The sequence below is a fragment of the Delphinus delphis genome, chromosome 3, assembly GCF_949987515.2.
Source record: "Delphinus delphis chromosome 3, mDelDel1.2, whole genome shotgun sequence".
Lineage (NCBI taxonomy): Eukaryota > Metazoa > Chordata > Mammalia > Artiodactyla > Delphinidae > Delphinus > Delphinus delphis.
Window position 1 is genome coordinate 3619537 of NC_082685.1, and position 18613 is coordinate 3638149.

At 55.7% G+C, this 18613-nt stretch overlaps 3 protein-coding genes across 8 annotated transcripts in view; 1 reads left to right on the top strand and 2 right to left on the bottom strand.

Moving 5' to 3' along the window:
* Window positions 1-476: 476 nt before the first annotated feature.
* On the bottom strand, window positions 477-3487 carry MRPL54 (mitochondrial ribosomal protein L54). 2 transcript variants are annotated; one of them, XR_009518857.1, is made up of 4 exons: window positions 3330-3487; window positions 2526-2682; window positions 1772-1955; window positions 477-1026 (listed from the first exon to the last, which is right to left on the bottom strand). XR_009518857.1 is itself a non-coding variant. In XM_060007388.1 (3 exons), exons 1-3 carry the CDS (start codon window positions 3445-3447, stop codon window positions 1823-1825), a joined length of 408 nt encoding a protein of 135 aa, XP_059863371.1. In that variant the 5' UTR covers window positions 3448-3487; the 3' UTR covers window positions 1577-1822. The 2 variants fall into 2 exon arrangements, 1 of the variants encoding a protein (XP_059863371.1); XM_060007388.1 differs by lacking the exon at window positions 477-1026 and having other exon boundaries at window positions 1577-1955.
* An 801-nt stretch (window positions 3488-4288) lies between these two features.
* Window positions 4289-11454, top strand: APBA3 (amyloid beta precursor protein binding family A member 3). Of its 4 annotated transcripts, none has more exons than XM_060007386.1 (11): window positions 4289-4446; window positions 5052-5654; window positions 5743-5782; window positions 8656-8801; window positions 8933-9019; window positions 9116-9277; window positions 9634-9813; window positions 9933-10145; window positions 10797-10916; window positions 11003-11143; window positions 11232-11454. In XM_060007386.1, exons 2-11 carry the CDS (start codon window positions 5079-5081, stop codon window positions 11301-11303), a joined length of 1737 nt encoding a protein of 578 aa, XP_059863369.1. In that variant the 5' UTR covers window positions 4289-4446; window positions 5052-5078; the 3' UTR covers window positions 11304-11454. The 4 variants fall into 4 exon arrangements, with proteins under 4 accessions (XP_059863369.1, XP_059863367.1, XP_059863368.1 ...); XM_060007384.1 differs by having other exon boundaries at window positions 4289-4426; XM_060007385.1 differs by having other exon boundaries at window positions 4304-4399.
* An 85-nt stretch (window positions 11455-11539) lies between these two features.
* Window positions 11540-18613, bottom strand: part of TJP3 (tight junction protein 3) — a 29446-nt gene continuing 22372 nt past the window's right edge. Inside the window, exons 14-21 of one of the 2 annotated variants that reach the window (XM_060007392.1) lie at window positions 18230-18441; window positions 17001-17096; window positions 14607-14677; window positions 13976-14186; window positions 13788-13888; window positions 13162-13449; window positions 12150-12196; window positions 11540-11771 (exon numbers count right to left, since the gene is read on the bottom strand). In XM_060007392.1, coding sequence (XP_059863375.1) covers window positions 11669-11771; window positions 12150-12196; window positions 13162-13449; window positions 13788-13888; window positions 13976-14186; window positions 14607-14677; window positions 17001-17096; window positions 18230-18441 — 1129 coding nt within the window. In that variant the 3' untranslated portion in view covers window positions 11540-11668. Of the gene's footprint in view, window positions 11772-12149; window positions 12197-13161; window positions 13498-13787; window positions 13889-13975; window positions 14187-14606; window positions 14678-17000; window positions 17097-18229; window positions 18442-18613 lie in introns of both variants that reach the window. The other variant, XM_060007389.1, reaches the window with a different exon arrangement.

An 18613-nucleotide genomic window follows, 5' to 3' on the forward strand; every position in this document is an offset into this window, starting at 1 on the left:
CCCACATGACAGGGCACCTCCTTAAGGGATGGGGCAGCCAGGGTCAGAACAGGAGAGTGCCGTGTTCTGGTCGGGGGCAGCACCCCAGTCGCTCCAGGCTCTGTCCAGGAAGCTACCACAGGTACCAGGACATTCCAGGAATTTCACTTCTAGGTCCTCACACCCAGATCGCCTGCCCACTGGGGCTCTCAGCTGGCCTGCTCACCTCCAACCTCCAACCTCAGGTGAACCCGATGGCCTGTGTGCTGTCTACACTGCAGCAGCCAGGCCAGCCATCCATCCAGTCATCCGTCCACCCATCCAACTTACGATAAGGACACGACTGAACAAAGCAGAGAAAGGCCTCTGCCCTAGTGGAGCTGCCACTCCAGTGGGAGAGAGACAAGAACTACGATTTTAAAAATAAGTAGAACATGAAACACCTGCTGGTGGTAAGTGCTTGGGAGAAAAATAAAACCAGGAAGGGCGATCAGGAATGTGTGGCAGGGTTGCAATTTAATAGGGTAGTCAGGGGAGGCGTCAATGAGAAGGCAACATCAGAGCAAAGGCCTGGAGGTGAAAGAGGGAGCCTTGAGAACATCCGGGGGAAGAGCGGCGCAGGCAGAGGGCCCAGGGGCAGCACCATGCTTGGCACGTTGGATGAACAGTGAGGAGGCCCGTGGCCATTACAACTTCTGTTTTTACCGAGAGCCACGGGAAACCATGGGAGGGTTGGGACGATCCGCCTGCCCAGAACAGGCCACCAGCAAGGGCAGGTGTGGGGTAATCCGCCTGGCAGAGTCCTCCTAAGAGGATGAGGGCCCTCATTTTCCTGGGACCAGACAGAATTAGCCCCGGGGACCCTGCCCTGCCCTACCTGTCCAGCTCTGGAGGAGCCTGGAGGGCGAGAGGGCCCTGATCCAGCCCCCCAGGCAGTGTGGTCCTGGCACTGTGTGTGTCCTCCAGCTTCCTTCAATCTGGTGGGCACCAGTGGTGGTGGATGGAAAGGAGAATGATGAGTAGGCCCAGGTCCCTCAGCTCAAGTGACTGAAAAATGAAGATAACCCCTGTGACCCTGGCAGAAAGGAATGAGAAGTCCCTTCCTTCTGGCTGGGCTTGCTGAACTGGATAGGGGGTGTCAGCTAGAAGCCCTGGAGCCACTCCTGCCCGAGGGAACTACCCACTGGAGTTAAAAGGACCCAGAGATGGAGAGCCACATAGCTGAATACTGAAGCACCTGGATCCAGCCGTGCCTGAAGTCAGACCGTACCCCTGGACATTTCAGTTCCTGAAGCTCACAAAGACTCTCTTCTGCTCCGGATGACTTGATTCAGGGGTGAGTCCAGTGCAACCCAGAGCGGCTTGGCTAGAAAACCCTCCCCCTCGAGGATGGAGATTGGGGCCTCTTGGGCAACACTAGGAATTCCAGGAATGAGGGTGAGCAGCTCAGTGAGGCCGGGAGGGGAAGATGGACCTGCAGACGCCCAGCAATCATTGAGGGTGGAGGCTGGGCCATGGGACCACTGGGTCTGAAGTGCCCACCTCCCCACTGCCTCCCCCAGGTCCCTCCTGGCCCTGACATACGACAACACCCAGAGGCATCTGGGGCCTGCCAGCAATTGCCCCAAGAAGTCTTTATTGGCCCCCAGGGCCCTGATTCAGCTTCAATGCAGGGGCCACCCAGTAACCCCAGTGAGGGTGGTAGTCTCCTCTGTTCTCGGAGAAGTCTGTTTTTCCAGAAAATAAAAAGTGCAGGGAGTGGGCTGGGGGAGGTACCCCCCCACCGACCCACCGCATCTCCTCCAGGTCACTGGAGGGTCAGGGTGCTCTGGTCCCTCTCCCGCTAGAACTTCTGGTTCTTGCTCAGCCGGTTGTGGCGCCAGATGTTGTGTTTCCGCAGCAGTCGCCAGTACTCCCGGGTCTCAGGGTCCAGCTCCTCCAGATTCTTAGGGGGACCCACGTTCATCTGGAACAGCCTGACGGGGAGTGGGCAGAGTCGGGGTTGCAGAGCAGCCCCCTTCCCCGCGGCTCCCCCACCCCAGACCCCCTGACCTCAGGGCAGTCCCTCCCCACCCTGAGGACATGGAACAAGGGAGCGCCCCTATCCCAAGGGTGCTGGGATCTGAGGTGGGCGCACGCCAAACCTTCTGCCTCCTGGCCTTTGTCCGTGCCGCCTGCCCACCTGTAAGGCCTCCCCACCCACTCGCTCAACCTTTCTAAACCTTCCCCAGCTTGAAGGATTGGCACGTGGCAACAGCTTCTGCATCCTGCCACTGCTCTCAGGGCCAAGAGCAAAAATTCCCCCTGAAAGCTGGGCTCCATCAAGTTCCTGCCCTGTCTCCCCCTACTCTCCATCTTGCCTCCCGGGGTCCACTAAGAAACCAGGTGCAGTTCTGCCTGGAGCCTGTGCACTGGCTGTTCCTGCCCACCTCTAACGCTCTGTCCACCCACGCAGGTCGACTCACACGCCACCTCCCCAGGGAAGCCCTCCCGGATCCTCAGATTTGGTTAGCCAGGCCCTCCTTACCCAGTCCTGGCACACTCACCACTCTGGGTACTCGGAATCCGGCTTCAGGACCACATCCTGGCCCTCCTTGTAGATGTTGACACCCATGGCGTGCGTGGTGAGCCGGATGGGGTCTGTACACACCTCTGGGTCCTTCAGGGCCTCACCGACCACAGCACCTTTGCCCCCCTTAATGACTACGGTGGGGGAGAATCATTTCAGCCCAGCTCCACCCTCGGGAGGCCAGCCGTCCCTTTCTGCCCTGGCTGGACCCTGTCTGCTGCATTCAAAATGATTTTAACTGGGACACGGATAGTGCATTAAATGACACTGATATTCAGAGAAACCAAGTCATTCCTCTTCAATCCCATTTTCATTCCTTCTCTTTATCTCACGAAAAAAGAGCCTCCGCTGGCTGCTCTGTGTCTTTAAAACCTCACGTCTGCCAAATCCCTCCTTACAACAAAGGAGATTGGGCAAGGCTGTTGTATCCAGAGAAAATTTAAATAACCTTGTTTTGGTTTTAATACTTAGATGGGCCCCAATTTCTGGTGATAACCTGCCAAAGGTGACTAATTTGGAAGCAGAAACGTCACAGGGACCCAAGTCCATGACCTACTCCTACCCCCGCCCCGACATTAAAAAAAAAAAAAACAAAAAAGAACTTGGGCCTGCGCACTGAGTCCAATCGCGCCCTAGGTACCTCAAACTGCGCCTGCGCAAACAGCTTAGCCTCTACGCTTGCGCGCTGACTCTAGGATGTGCCTCCCCAACCAGCGCTTGCGCACTACCAACTCCCCATGTCCCTACCATTCTCATCTTGGTCCCTCCTAACCCAGCTCACCCGGTCTCTTGGCATAATCTCGTACATGGAGTCTTACAGAAGCGGCGGGGTCCGGGAGCTCCCGAACCCGCCAGCCGGCCGAGCTCCACGTAGCACCTAAGAGGCGCCTGGCCGCCATGACGTATCCCGGCCGCCTGCACGTTCACGTTTCCGGAGGACGTCTGCGGCCGAGGGGTGCTTGGGAGTTGTAGGCTCCTAAAGATTTATGGGAAATGTATTATTCCGGCCGTAAGCATATGTTAATTGTGATTTCTTTAAACTTTTGTGGATATCCCCAGGTACTGCACGAGGCGACTTCCAAAGGATGTCTGACTTCTTGCCCTTCAGTTACTTATCACTTACTTTAAGTATCACAACTTATACATCCTTGATTCTAGTCAATGAGCAATTACTGAAAACCTAAAACTAATAAAAGTTAACACCATTATTAGGCTCATTATTTTCTAAATCTATTGCTAAATCTGTAACCAGCTCGATTTCGTTTAATTAGGAGGTAGGTGCTATTATTATACCCAGTTTACAACTGAGGAAGCCGGAAGTTTAGGGAGGTAAAGTTAAGCCAGGCGAGCCATTCGGCCGCCCTACTGAGTGCCACACCGGAGGTCTGTCTACAATATGGTCCCCTCGTTGCTTCCGGTGTCCCTGGAGTCGAAAGAGTCCGCCTTTCACGCTCCTTTAGTATTTTCCAGTCCTATTTCTTCCCATCTGCCATCCCTTGGAATAATGAGCAAAGCCGTAGCAGTCAAGCAGTGGCTCTAAACCGCACTTTGCAGTTCAGGAAACAGGCTCAGAAGCCAGCCCGAGCTTTCACTGTGCGTAAATGAAGGTTCCGGACTCGAACTCACGGTCCCAACATCTAACGCCCCCGCGCGGCCAGGCTGGCTGAGAGAACTACATTTCCCAGCAAGCCCCGCGGGCGTGCGCATGCCCAGTGGTCCAGGAGTGCTGCGCGGACAGATCTGCCAGCGCCCAGTCCGGGAATTGGCGAGCGGCGGCGACTGGCAGGACCGGACAAGCCAGGGAGCGGGGTTCTGGGGGCCGCGCGGGTTGAGGCCACCTCGGTTTGGGAAGTGAGTGTGCCGGCGGAGCAGAGCGAGGTCTGGAGCCAGCGCCTGAGGTCACGGGTCTGAAGTCTTGAGTCTGGGGTCCGCTAGAGGACTGGGGTCTTAACTCAGCTTTAGGCTCGAGTTGTGTCTTCAGGCTGCGTCTGAGTGGACCTCAGTCTGGGGTCTGAGTCTGGGGTCGATCTTGAGGGTGGCATTGGAGGTTTTGAGATGAGAGTCCGTTTTCTGGCATCTTGGAACTGTAGTATTAAGTCTGGAATTCTGAGTCTCAAGTCTTGGACTGAGGTCTTGAGTCCTGGGTCTCGGCGACCTACACCGGTCGGGTCTATATAGTCAGAGTATGTCTCAAGCCTCCACATCTCCGGGGAGGAAGACTTGGAAGAACCAGGACTGGGGTGAACAGGGTCCACGGATGGGGAGAGGTCTGGAGCAACGGGTACAGGGGAATCCCCCGGGGTTTGGAGCCTGGGAAGCCACAGCCTTGCAGCTGCTCATTCTGCACCTCAGTTTCCTCGTCTGTAAAATGAGGATCATAGCAGAACCTTCCTTGTGGGGTATGATGGGGATTAAATTGTGTGTTCTGTATGAATACATACCAGGTGAGAGCCTGGTACCAAATTGGAAGCCAGGAAATCTCATCTTTGATTCTCTCTTTCAGATGCTGGCTTGAGCCCAGGGTCCAGGCATGGAATTCCTGACAACCTCCCAACCCCCTCCAGGACCTCCAGCCATGGACTTGGAGGAGCCCAGGGACACACTTTCACCCTCTCAGGACCTCACCCCTGATTGCCCGTGGGACCCGGCACCAGGAGGCCCCGGCAGCCTGAGTCAGATGGAACTTGACGGGCTAAATATTCAGGACCTGCTGCGACAGTTTGAAGCTCTGCCAGGTGATCTGGTGGGCCTGTCCCCAGACGGACCCCCGTGCCCCTTGCACATTGCCACTGGCCATGGCCTGGCCTCTCAGGACATCACCGATGCCCATGGGCTCTTGTCCGCCGAGGCTGGCCGGGAAGACTTGCTGAGCCTCTTGCAGCAAGACGAACGCCCTCCTTCCCAGTCAGGTCCCCAGGAACCTCCGGACCCTGCTCCTCGCCTGTTGCAGCCCCCTGATGACCCAGAGGGGGATATGGCCCCCCAGGAGTGGGCAGAAGGAGCCTCTGTCGAGCAGGACGAGGGCAGGAGCTCAAGCAGCTCCCCAGAACTCTGGCTGGAGACAGTACCTCTGGTCACTTCTGAAGAGCCACCTGCCAGTGCCCAGGTAGAACCCACCCCGCCCCCCCAGACCGCTCCACTGCTGGGAGCCAAACAGGAGGACTCAGGCCTACCCCTCTTCTGTCTTCTTCCAGAGCCCCGAGACCCTGGCTTCCTACCCTGCCCTCCAGGAGGGTGAGTGTCCCGCCCACCCTGGCCCCAGGGACTTCGGGGTTTCAGAACAGCCCGACTCAAGCTCCCAAAACCTGGCACAAAGTTTGCCAGTGACGAGTTGCTTCTAGAGAGATTCTGAGGTTGGGTTCGAGTAGATTCCAGACAACTGAAAGAAGAGAGACAGTCCTGAGAATGTTCTAGAATGAATAGGGAGCGTTAGGGCAGACTTGGCAAATTGTAGCACTTGATTCTAGAGCAAGGGTTGGTAAATTACCATCCGTGGACTTTCTGGTATGTTTTGTGAGCTAAGATGGCTTCTGCATTTTTATTTATTTTTTTTAATTAATTAATTTATTTTTTGCCATGCCGTGCAGCATGTGGGATCTTAGTTCCCCAACCAGGGATCGAACCTGCGCCCCCCTGCAGTGGAAGTGCGAGTCCTAACCACTGGACCGCCAGGGAAGTCCCATGCATTTTTATTTTTATTTTATTTTATTATTATTTTTTAATTTATTTTTGGTTGTGTTGGGTGGTCATTGCTGCTCATGGGCTTCCTCTAGTTGCGGTGAGCAGGGGCTGCTCTTCATTGCGGTGCGCGGGCTTCTCATTGCAGTGGCTTCTCTTGTTGCAGAGCACGGGCTCTAGGCGTGCAGGCTTCAGTAGTTGTGGCTCGCTGGCTCTAGAGCACAGGCTCAGTAGTTGTGGTGCACGCGCTTAGTTGCTTCATGGCATGTGGGATCTTCCCAGACCAGGGCTCGAACCTGTGTCCCCTGTATTGCCAGGCAGATTCTTAACCACTGGGCCACCAGGGAAGCCCCCATGCATTTTTAAATGGTTGAAAAAACTTGAAAGAAGATTTCTTGACAGGTGAAAACGATAGGCAATTCAAATTTCAGTGTCCGCAAATAAACTTTTATCGGGACAGACTCATGCCCATTCATTAGCGTGTTGTCTGTGATAGCTTTCATATTACAACGGCCAGACTGAGTAGTTGCAATGGAGACCATCTGGCCCACAAAATAAAAAATATTTACTGTTTGGGCCTTTGCAGAAAAGTTTGCCAATCTGCTCTCAAGGCATGAGAAGTACCTGTTCTGGCCACCTGGAATGTTCTAGAACATTCTCCCCCACACTATCTGAGGCTCTAGGTCAAAGAACAAGTTCTATGGTTGTGGGAAACGAAGCTGGTTTGAACTGGTAGTTCCAAGAATGTTCTAGAGTCATGGGTGGAGCTGTGATTCACCTAGAGAGTTCCAGACCTAGCATTTTGCCTGTGGTTCTAGATTAAAGTGACCTCAGCTGATGAGGGTGTTCTGGAATGATGAACAGAGCTGTCAGGTTCTACTTAGACTGGGGAGTTCTAGAACCATGGAGTGAATAAAATTTATCTCTGGTTCTAGACCTTCAGGAGCTGTACTAGAACTGGGCAGAACTGTCCAATTCAAGAAAGTTCTACAGCTATACAACAGAAATAGAATTCGAGGCACATGTCACTTGAAATTTTTTAGTTATCCACATTAAAAAAGCAAACACTTTTTTAATTATCTTTATAACATTTTTATCTTTATCTTTAATAACATTTAAATTAAGTCCATATATTTAAAATGTTATTTCAACATACAATCAACAGTTTATAATTTTACATTTTTTTATGAGGGCTTCTAAATCCGGCATGCATTTTACACTTACAGCACATCTAAGTCCAGACCAGCCACATTTCAAGTGCACAATACCCACATGTGCCTGGTGGCTACCATATTGGATGGTGCAGTTCTAGAACCCAGAGCAGAGTTATCTGTTGTTCTGGAATGCTTAGATCATGAAGGACAGTGGGCAGAACTGGCTATCCTTTAAGTTCACTGGAATGTGGTTTCATTCTCTGTGGCCTGTGGTTCTCCAAAAAGCAATAGCTATTGATTAGAATATTCTAGAATCACTGGCACTGCTGTCTGGCTCTAGGTTGCTCAGGGAATTCTAGAGCCATGGGGGCAAAGCTTTTTGTGGTTCTGGGCTGTGTTGGGGGGATTCTAGAACCATGAGCAGAGTTGGACTGTTCAGATCATTCTTAGAATTGCCCAGTGCATCTGCAGTTGCGAGTTATTGAGGGGGTTCTGGAACCACAGGAGGAGCTTCCCAATGCTACATTGATCAAGACGTTCTGGAATCACGTAGTGGAAAAGTGTGATTCTGGAGCAGTGTTGGTTTCTAAAATCCCAGGCAGAATTCTGTGGTTTGAGACGTGTCAGGGTGTTCTAGAATCACAGATGAGGAACCACCTGGGTTTCTGGACAGTAGGAGAGTCTGAGGTATGTGGACAGTTGCCCCTTTCTACTCTGTCTGGGCAGTTCTATGACCACGGGGTAGAGTTGTCTGTGGTCCTGGGCCGATAGAGAATCCTAGAGCAGTGGGCAGAGCTGACTGGCTCTAGATTGATTGGGCTTCCAGAAGCATCCAGCAGAGTTGACTATGGTTCTATAATGTCAAGGGTTTTAGAAATAGGAGTGGGACTGTGTGGTTCTAGCCTGACTCCTGGAATTCTAGCCACACAGGGCGGCGCTGGGTGTGGGCACAAGAGCTGCTTCTGGCTCTGGTTCTGGATACAGAGCCTCCTCCTGAAACCACGTCCTCTGCCCGGGAGTCCTTGAGCTGTGGGCAGAGCCAGCTCTAGACTGACGGAGGGCTCTACATCCATGAGGGCCGAGCCACTGACCTGTGGCTCCGGCTGATGGGGTGGCTCTGGGGCCGTGGGCAGGCGTGTGTGGCTCCAAGTGCCAAGCCGCGGGGCAGAACTCTCTGTGCTTCCAGACCATTCAGGGCTCTGGGCAGAGCCCACAGCGGTGGACGAGCCTGGCAGAGGTTCTAGGGGGCTGACCCGTCTCTGCTGTCGCCCTCAGCGTCCGGCCCCTGTGACCACGAAGACCTCCTAGATGGTGTCATATTCGGGGCCAAATACCTGGGCTCCACACAGCTGGTGTCTGAGCGAAACCCGCCCCCCAGCACGCGCATGGCGCAGGCCCAGGAGGCCATGGACCGCGTCAAGGTGAAGCCAGGGGCCGGCAGGTGGGTGGGCGGGTAGGTGGGCTGCAGGCCGGGTCCCCCGAGGCCCTCTGAGCCTGGCGGGTCAGAGTCTGGGTCTTTGGGGGCCTCCACGTCCCACCCCGCCCCCCACAGGCCCCCGATGGGGAGACCCAGCCGATGACAGAGGTAGACCTCTTCGTCTCCACCAAGAGGGTCAAGGTTCTGACGGCTGACTCCCAGGTACGGGGCCCCGGCCTGGCCTCTGGGGCGTGGGCGCCTCCGCTGCCGAGCGAGGCCCCCGCGGCCCACCCAGCCTGGTTTCCCCACCCCCTCCAGGAGGCCCTGATGGACCACGCCCTGCAGACCATCTCCTACATCGCTGACATCGGCAGCATCCTGGTGCTCATGGCCCGGCGGCGGCTGGCCCGGCGGCCGGCACCCCAGCCCCACAGCCGCCGGCTCTACAAGATGATCTGCCACGTTTTCCACTCAGAGGATGTGAGCAGCGGGCTCCGGGTGTCCTGAGGGCGAGGGGGAACTCACAGTGGCCCCTGCTCTCCACCAAAGCCCCACCTGGTCGCACTGTCACCCCAGCGTCCTTCCGTCCTCACCCTCCTGAAGGCCCTGAGCCATATATTCCAGGCCTTCCTGTAAGAGCCTGAGACTGGCAGCTATCTCCCCAAACCCTCCCTGCCCCAGGCCTGTCTCCCTTCCCCTCCCCCTAGATGCTCGGCCAGCGGCTGGCAGGCCAGTCCCACTTGGGGGTGGATGGGCTGGTAGTAGGGATGTCAGTGGCTGAGGGATACCTGAAGGAGGTGGGTGGGACCCCCAGAGAGGTGCCGCCCACCCCACAGGCCCAGCTCATCGCCCAGGCCATCGGCCAGGCCTTTGCCGTGGCCTACAGCCAGTTCCTGCGGGAAAGTGGGATCAACCCCAGCCAGGTGGGCTCCCAGCAGAGCCAGGGTGCCACGGGCCCCGGCCACCTCCACAACGGGGACCTCGACCACTTCTCCAATAGCGAGAACTGCAGGGAGGTGAGCAAGTGGGTCCCCCACCCTGGCCCACCAAGTGGCCCTGAAGCCCTCCCGCGCCCCCCACCCACCTCCTCCTGCCTCCTCCAAGCAGCCCTCAAGCGCCACCTGTGACCCCCCAGGTGTGCATCGAGAAACGCCGGGGTGAGGGTCTGGGCGTAGCCCTGGTGGAGTCGGGCTGGGGTTCCTTGCTGCCCACGGCCGTCATCGCCAACCTGCTGCACGGGGGCCCCGCCGAGCGCTCAGGGGCCCTCAGCATTGGAGACCGCATCACCGCCATCAACGGGACCAGCCTGGTGGGGCTGCCCCTGGCCGCCTGCCAGGCTGCCGTCCGCGTGAGTCCTCCGGGGTGGCCGGGGCAGAGGGCCTGCGAGGGCCCCCCAGATGGCAGTCCCCCCCTCCCCACGCGGCCGCGAAAGTGAGCCCGAGGCCAGGTCTGTGTCTCAGTCCAGAAGGGGCAAGTAGAGCTTCAAGTCCTACCCGCACCCGTGCACTCTGGGAAACCGAGGCTCAGAGGGGGTAAGTCCAGGGACACCACTCTGGTGCGGGAGCAGGATTGGAACACAAGGCCTGTCCTCTGTGCCATGAGGCAGCAAGTGTATTCTTGAGTCTTGACCCTCGTTGCCCAGACGGGGAGACTGAGGTCCAGAGATGGGGAGGGGCCTGGCCAGGCCAGAAGGGCAAGTCTGACGCGGTTCACGCAGTGTGTTACTGAGTGCTTGTAACCCTGCCTTGTGGGCACTGCTAGAACCTTGCTTTTGACCATGAGGAAACTGAGGCCCAGGGAGGTGAGAGGTGGCACAGCTCTGACTCCAAGGCCACCCAGCTCTGGCCTGCATTCTTAACCACTTCTCAAGGGGTGTTGTAGAATCTATAGGTTCCATTTTATGAGTGGGTAAACAGGCCCAGGAGGGGCTGCAGCCCAGCAGGAAGTTTGGCAGCCCCCCCGGAGGCCCAGCCAGGCCAACAGCCCCCATCCTGTACAGGAGGTGAAGTCTCAGACGCTGGTGACCCTCAGCATCGTCCACTGCCCGCCGGTCACCACGGCCATCATCCGCCGGCCCCACGTCCGCGAGCAGCTGGGCTTCTGCGTGGAGGACGGCATAGTGAGTCCCCAGCCCGCGGACCCGGTGGGGGGCGGGCGGCCCCAGGCGTGGCCCCCTGGGCAGCGTGGCCCTTCCTGTCCCCCCAGATCTGCAGCCTCCTCCGGGGTGGCATTGCCGAGCGCGGGGGCGTCCGCGTGGGGCACCGCATCATTGAGATCAACGGGCAGAGTGTGGTGGCCACGCCCCACGCCCGCATCATTGAGCTGCTCACGGAGGCCCACATTGAGGTGCGCTGCGCGGGGGTGGGGGGGTGGGGTGGGCGGGGTCTGAGTGGGAGGAGGCCGCCTCCAGCTGCCGCCTCCTCTCTGCCCCCAGGTCCACATCAAGACGATGCCTGCTGCCACCTACCGCCTGCTCACAGGCCAGGAGCAGCCGGTGTACCTGTGACCGGCCACCTTCCCCCCACCACTGTGCCTTAGCCCCCGCCGGCCCCGGAACTCCGTCCGCGGACCCTCCTCGGCTGGCCAGGGCCCCAAAAGTTTCTTGGTTCTATATTGTTTTCTTATGTAAAAAATTAAAAGCTTATTGAATGGGCAAAGTCTCAGATCTGGGCCTGTGGGGTCGAGGGAGGAAAGACAGCACCCTACTCTGGCCCCTTGTCCCTGGAAGTCACTAGAAGCCAGTGCTGTGAAAATACTCCATTTATTAAAGACCGGGCAGAGGGAGGCAGGTTTCCAGGTTCTGTGTGGGAAGCTGAGTCTCAGCTCCAGGGAGAAAAAGGGAGGACAGGCCAGCTGGCCACCTGGGAGGGGTCACAGGTCAGTGGCCGGTCCCCAGTCATAGCCATCTTCGTCAGAGGACTCCACATCTCGGGCTCGTGTAAACTTTTTCCTCAGAGCATCCCGCTCATATGTCCTGGCGATCAGAAAATAGAACAGAGGCTGTGGGTGGGGAGGGTGTGGACTTACCTACCATTATCTGAGTTGACTCTGGGCTAGGCACAGTGGGTGCAGTCAGAGATGAGCAAGACTTGACAAACTCCTACACATCCTTCAAAGCCTGCTCCAAATTCCCCTCTTTCAGGGAGCCCTCCCAATCCTCCCAGGAAGAGGATTCCTACTCCCATGGCCCTGACTATATGGGACTTGGAGTAGCTCTGTCTGGCTCTGTCCCACTCAGTAGGCTCCCAACACTACGAAGGCATAGCTTGGTTCTAGGTCTCTTCTCCACCCCACACCCTGAGTCCCAGGGGGAGGGTTGAGCTCCCCCAATGTGGAGTACAGGGGCTCTTACCGCATGCTGTCCTGTCGCCGTTGACCCTGTGGGTGGTGGCCATCCACCTTGCAGAGGGAGAAAGGAGGTTAACACTTATCCCCCAAGTATGATAAACTGGGATGAGTAACCACTCCATCCCACCTCCCCACCTTTGCCCCCGACAGTGCTACCCACAGGCTTTCTCCTTGCCCCCACAGAAGTCTGGAGCTCATCCCCAATTTTAAATGAGAAAACAGCCTGGGACAGGGGAAGGCCTTGGCTGTGATCTCCCAGCCTGTCAGCAAAGGGGGAGTGGGGTTTCCCATCTGTGACTTTCCTCAGAGGGCTGTTGTCAGGAGTTCATAAATGAATTCGTATATGTCAAGTGCTTAGAGGAGAGCCTGCCCCATAATCAGGATGCCATGGACAGTTGAGCGGGTCGGGTACTGCACAACCCCACGGAGCACCATTCTACCAGAGACATCATAGACTCGTACATTTTTACATTTCCCTAGAGAGGGTCTGGAGGAATTTGTCAAATTCACAGAAAGGCACCTTGGAGGCTGAGGCAGCCGCACAGAGAATAAGTGCTAAGTCAATACTTGTTATTGTTAAACACCCGACTCCCATGGGCCGGGACTTGGACTAAGTGTATTCTGTTTAAACAACAAGCTTGTGGGAATTCCCTGGCGGTCCAGTGGTTAGGACTCTGAGCTTCCACTTCAGGGGGCCCAGGTTCGATCCCTGGTCAGGAAACTAAGATCCCACAAGCTGCGTGGCCAAAAAACAAAACAACAACAACAACAAAATAACAAGCTTGTGACGTCAAGACTTTACCATCAATCCCTGTATCTCAGATAAGGAAACTCATGCAGAGGTTAAATATTTGCTTTAAGTGACTCAGTGGTTCAAGTACCCTAGATCAAGGTCCAAGCTACTGATCTGGTCGGGGAAGTATCTGTTCCTCGACATCCTGGCAGAAAATAGGCTCCCTAGGTGTCTCAGCCCCATCCCGAGACCCTTGCTGGGGCCAGCCTGGTGCTCTGCTCACCTGGGTCCCCTGGTGACCCGAGGATCTCCCGTGATCTTGCAGGATCCGAGGCTCATCCTCCAGCACGGGCTCCGAGGACCGGGCCAGGGCTGGCGCCGGGGGCCCCTCGTCCACGTCCATGTGGGGCCCACCCTCGCCATCTGTGTAGCCCTCGCCGTCCGTGTAGACGCCGCCCTCGCCGTCTGTCTCATAGTCGCTGTTGAGCCGGCTGTCGCAGCTCAGATCCGCGGAGCTGTCAGCCAGGCTGCGGTAAGGGAGGTCCAGGTTGTCCTCTGAGGAACTGTCCAGCTGCGGGTGCACATGGCCTGGCTGAGCCGAGCCCCGGCCCTCCCTGATCTTAAGAGAAAACCCCGGACCCGGGACACCACCTTCCAAACTCCAGTCCTCAACCTCAAATTGAGCCTTAACCCTTGACCCCAAGGTGAGTTCTGACCATTGACCTCGGTCCAGACTGAGACCCCAAATCTGAGCTGAGCCCCAACCCTGACTCCAGCGTCAGGAGAAGACCCCAATCCCATCTCACCCCAGGAACCAGGTCCAGATCCTAGCCTCAGGTCAAATCTGGGCCTTGGCCATGGCCCCTAACCCAGCCCTAACTGCGACTGTTCCCAAACCCTCACAGGTACCTGGTCCTCGGCCGTCCAGATGGGCCGCGTCTGCTGCTCGCGGATGACAGCCTTGAGCTCTTTGTACCAGGAGTCGCTTGTGCCCTGCAGGGGGATGGTGGCTGCGGGTGGTGGGGAGGGGCATCAGCATGGCTGGAGACTCAGGCCAGGACCCACCGCCCACCCCAGCCCCTAAGCTCCCACCCCACCTGTGAAGAGGTGGTCACTGTGCTTCCTCAGCTTCTGGGCCTGAGCGTAGAGGCGGCGGGAACTGCGGCGGGAGGCGGGGGCCAGCCACTGGCGCAGTGCCTTGAGGGCTGTCCGGCTCTCGGGGACACAGAAGACCACGATTGGGTAGTACTGCACGTAGTTAAGGCGCTCAATGGCTGAGGGTGTCACGTCCAGGAGTGCGTGTTTGTCCTGGGCCGGGCCAATGTTGGGGGCCGTGGGGGAGGGAGACAGAGAGACAGTGGAGGGAAAAACACCCAGAGACAGAGCATCAGAGACAGGTGAAGAATCAGAGAGACAGAGATGAAGAGTCTGAGGTCAGAGTGGACCCCAGCCTCTCACATCTGCAGGCCAGCATGTTGGGGTGGGGCTTGGTGATAGCCCAGGCCACAGTGTCTTGAGCACCAGAGCCCCAGTTTGAGTCTCTGCCTCTTCCCAGGACTTGCTGCTGTGTGACTCTGGGCAGGCTCTGTCTCCCTCAAGTCCCCCACATCACAAAGCCTCCAAGAGGGGGAAAACCACACTTGCGGGGTGTGGGGCCAGAACAGGTTGGAGACCTGGGCCTCGGTTTCCCCATCCATGAAATGGGACCCACAGCAGAGCCTTGCTTACTTTCTCTGCAATCACCCGCACGGTGTCCAGTTTGATGATCTTGGAGGGGCTGTCGGTCCTTGACATGCTCTCTGTGGAGGGGAGAGGCGACTGGCAGCTTCGGGAGGGCAGTCCACTGGCCCTTCAAATTCATGTCTCCCTGCCCCTCCCCTGCTCAAGAACCCACCATGGCTCCCCATGGCCCTTGAGAGAAATCCTAACGCCAGCAGCAGCAGCAGCAGCTCCTGCTGGCCCCGCTCCTGACACCACACTGGGTCCCCTCCTGACCACGACCCTCACCTCCTCCTCCTGAACAGGAGTGGCTGTTACTGGCAGATGGGGAAACTGAGCCAGGGACATACGATCACAAGCTCAGAGTCACTGAGCCAACGACTGGCATGATGGGGAGACGGATGCATGGTCTGTGCTCCACACACTCGCTTTCCCAGGCTCGGTCCCGACTCTGGGCCTTTGCTTGGGCTGTGACCTGAAAGAAGCTACTCTCCCATCCCCTATGTGTCCTCTAGGACATGAGATGGAGTACTGCTTCCTCTAGGAAGCCCTTCTAGATAGCATGGCAGCTGAGGGAGAAGGCATGCTGGGGCCTAAAAGGAGGGGGACGCATACTTGCCTTTTTTCTCTTTGTTGTGGTAAAATGTGTATAACATAACATGTACCACCTTAACCTTTTGTAAGCGCACAGCTCAGTGGTATTAAGCACATTCACACTGTCGTGCAACCATCCCCACCATCTGTCTCCAGAACTTTCTCATCTTCCCAAACTGAAACTCTGTCCCCATGAAACCCTGACTCCCCATCCCCCTCCCCCAGCCCCTGGCCCCCACCATCTACTTCCTGTCTCTGTGGATGTGACCCCTCTAGGGACCCCCTGTGAGTGGAATCAGACAGTGTTTGTCTTTTTGTATCTGACTTATTTCACTGAGCATCATGTCTTCAATGTTCATCCATGTTGTAGTGAGTGTCAGAATTTCCTTCCTTTCTTAAGGCTGAATAATATTCCACGGTGTGCATGGAGCACGTTTTATTTATCCATCACCTGTCGATGGACACTTGGGTTGTGTCCATCTTTTGGCTGCCGTGAATCATGATGAATCTTCATGTACAAGTATCTGTTCTAGTTGCAGCTTTCAGTTCTTTTCACATGTCACAAAAAAAATGTTTTAACTTCTTTTTAACCATTTAAAATATATCAATACCATTCTTGGGCTTCCCTGCTGGCGCAGTGGTTAAGAATCCGCCTGCCAATGCAGGAGACACGGGTTCGAGCCCTGGTCCAGGAAGATCCCACACGCCACGAAGCAACTAAGCCCGCGCGCCACAACTACTGAGCCCGTGTGCCACAACTACTGAAGCCCGTGCGCCTAGAGCCTATGCTCCACAACAAGAGAAGCCACTGGACTGAGAAGCCCACGCACCTCAACAAAGAGTAGCCCCCACTCACCGCAACTAGAGAAAAGCCCACGCGCAGCAACGAAGACCCAATGCAGCCAACAATAAATAAATGAATAAAAGAGCCACACCTATTTCAAAAATAAAATAAAATAAAAATATATATCAATGCCATTCTTTTTTTTCTTAATTTATTTATTGTTGGCTGCCATTGGGTCTTCGTTGTGGCACATGGGCTTTCTCTAGTTGCAGTGAGCGGGGGACTACTCTCCATTGCGGTGCATGTGCTTCTCTCATTGTGGTGGCTTCTCTTGTTGCAGAGCACAGGCTCTAGGCGCACGGGCTTCAGTAGTTGCAGCACGTGGGCTCAGTAGCTGTGGCTCGCGGGCACTAGAGCTCAGGCTCAGTAGTTGTGGCGCACAGGCTTAGTTGCTCCGTGGCATGTGGGACTTCCCAGACCAGGGCTCGAACCCGTGTCCCCTGCATTGGCAGGTGGATTCTTAACCACTGCACCACCAGGGAAGTCTCTGAATACCGTTCTTAATTAGCAGGCTGAATAAAAACAGCCATATTTGGCCCAGGAGCTGCAATTTGTTGATTCCCTACTCTAGCTTAATTGTTCCTGCAGTTGTTCATTTTTGGTCTCCTCAGGAGACCCTGTGTATTTGTTCGATGCTGTGTCTATAGCTCAATAGACAAATTTCTTGAACAAACAGACAACTGGCAATTGTCCAATTGGCTCCATTGGCAATGGCTGCTTGGTGAACTGTGTTAAGAAGGATTCTGAGGCTCTATCCAGGTAAAGGGTGGCAAGATTGTTTGAGGATGTCTGGCCCAGGGGCTGGAGGGGCTGCTGGCGGCTGATCTGCCTCATGTTTGGCATGGTCGTTCTTACTCTTTCCCCCAAACAGCATCATTAGCAGCCCCCTTATCAAGCTGCCTCAACCTGGGAAAGGGTTATGAAATGATTCACCAGTGAGGTTGCTATGGGACCTGGTTTCTCACCTGCAATTTCAAACTCATCAGGCATCTCAGCAGTCAACTTCTGCATAGCAATGTCAGCCACAGGTCCCAGGATCACCACCGGGCGCTTGAAACTGGCTGCGGGGCAGAGAATCAATGACAAGAATCAGGATCCCATGTGGGGCAAAGGCTGCTAGCTTCTTGTGCAACTGCCTCTCCACTTTCTCCATAGTAGATCTAGCCAGGCCCACAGCTGCCCAGCTAAAGACTACAACTCCCAGCCTCCCTTGAAGCTAAGGATGGCCATGTGACTACATCCCGGCCAATGGGATGCAAGCAGAACGATGTGTGAAATCTGGGTTGTATCCTTCAAGGGAAGGTGTGAGACCTCTTGGCCTTCTTATACTGGGACTGTTACTTGCAAAGGAAACTCCTTGTTTATACAGTTTGGGGTCTGTCAGAGCAACTGAACCCAGCTAACTCAGTGATTGGCAACCACCATTACAACCCTCAGGCCACATCTGATCCACTGCCTGTTTTTGTAAATAAAGTTTTATTGGCACAAAGCCACATCCAGCATGTCCCCTCTCTCCTGCCTTCCTGCGGAGTTGAGTCATTTGGACAGAAACCATCTGGCCTGTAAAGCCTAAAATACTGTCTCGCCCTTTGCAGGAAGAGCTTGTTTGACCCCTGGCCTCACCAATACTCCCTTTTACCGGTGAGGAAGTGGGTGCAGAAGGCATCTTGGCCAGAGAAAAGCGAGTAAGCAGACCACTCTTTACACCTGACCCTTCTCTTTTTCTCCTCTCCTTCTCTCTTGCTCTTAAAAACTTGATATGTTCAGATTTCTAAACTTCCGTTGGCTGGGGGTAGAAATTAAGTACGTAGCCTTTTATGTTTGAGTCTTTTTCGTCTGGACGATGGACCAGCAGCTGGAAAGCAGCTGCTCAGCCCTTTCCCGTCCTGGCTCACCTGCTATTTCCACCCTCCCGCCATTTTCTTTAAAAAGCCTCAGCACCTGGTTTTAATCCTTCTGCCCTGAGGCTGTGGGCAAGCGCTTAATCTCTTCCCTTCCTGAAATCTGAATGAGGTGTATTTTTACCCCTGGTTCTCGGGTAGGGAAAGGATCTATGTGCTGGTTTTGTGCGTGTGTATTTTCATCCTAAAGTAACCAAAAGGGGGTATTTTGGGTGGAAGGAGAGAGGTGAGGATTGTGGCTTCTGAACACTCTTACTTGAGGGCCCCCCTCGGCCCCTCCCACCCTGGCCCACCTTCTCGCAGCACCACGCGTTCATATGGCGGGTAATGACCCTGTCTGGTCAGAGCCGACAGATCCTCACGACTCCGATGGGTGGTCTTCTTGGCTCCCCGACGAAGACCCCTCAGCCGCCAGAACTCGGCCCGTGTGCTGGAGCCCGCCGAGGCTCCAGGCCCGACCCCCACGGCCCTCTGGGCAGCCTCCAGACTGGCCAGCTGCTCTGCCCTGGAGAGAAGAGAGGAGATGAGTGAGCACCAGGGTCCGGGGTCCAGGATCACAGCCCCAAAGATGTCCAAGGCCGAATCCTGGCACCTGTGAATATGTCACCTCTCACGGCAAAGGGGACTTTGCAGGTGGGGTTAAGGCCCCTGAGATGGGGATGACCCTGGATTCCCCC

What these genes read in the sequence shown, in the direction of transcription:
- APBA3 (XM_060007386.1), top strand. Translation starts at nt 5,079, where the DNA reads ATGGAATTCCTGACAACCTCCCAACCCCCTCCAGGACCTCCAGCCATG. An exon ending in ACGTTTTCCACTCAGAGGAT is followed by an intron (nt 9,278 to 9,633) that starts GTGAGCAGCGGG and finishes CCCACCCCACAG; the next exon opens with GCCCAGCTCATCGCCCAGGC. An exon ending in ATAGCGAGAACTGCAGGGAG is followed by an intron (nt 9,814 to 9,932) that starts GTGAGCAAGTGG and finishes GTGACCCCCCAG; the next exon opens with GTGTGCATCGAGAAACGCCG.
- MRPL54 (XM_060007388.1), bottom strand. Translation starts at nt 3,447, where the DNA reads ATGGCGGCCAGGCGCCTCTTAGGTGCTACGTGGAGCTCGGCCGGCTGG. An exon ending in AGATTATGCCAAGAGACCGG is followed by an intron (nt 2,683 to 3,329) that starts GTGAGCTGGGTT and finishes CCCCCACCGTAG; the next exon opens with TCATTAAGGGGGGCAAAGGT. An exon ending in GATTCCGAGTACCCAGAGTG is followed by an intron (nt 1,956 to 2,525) that starts GTGAGTGTGCCA and finishes ACTCCCCGTCAG; the next exon opens with GCTGTTCCAGATGAACGTGG.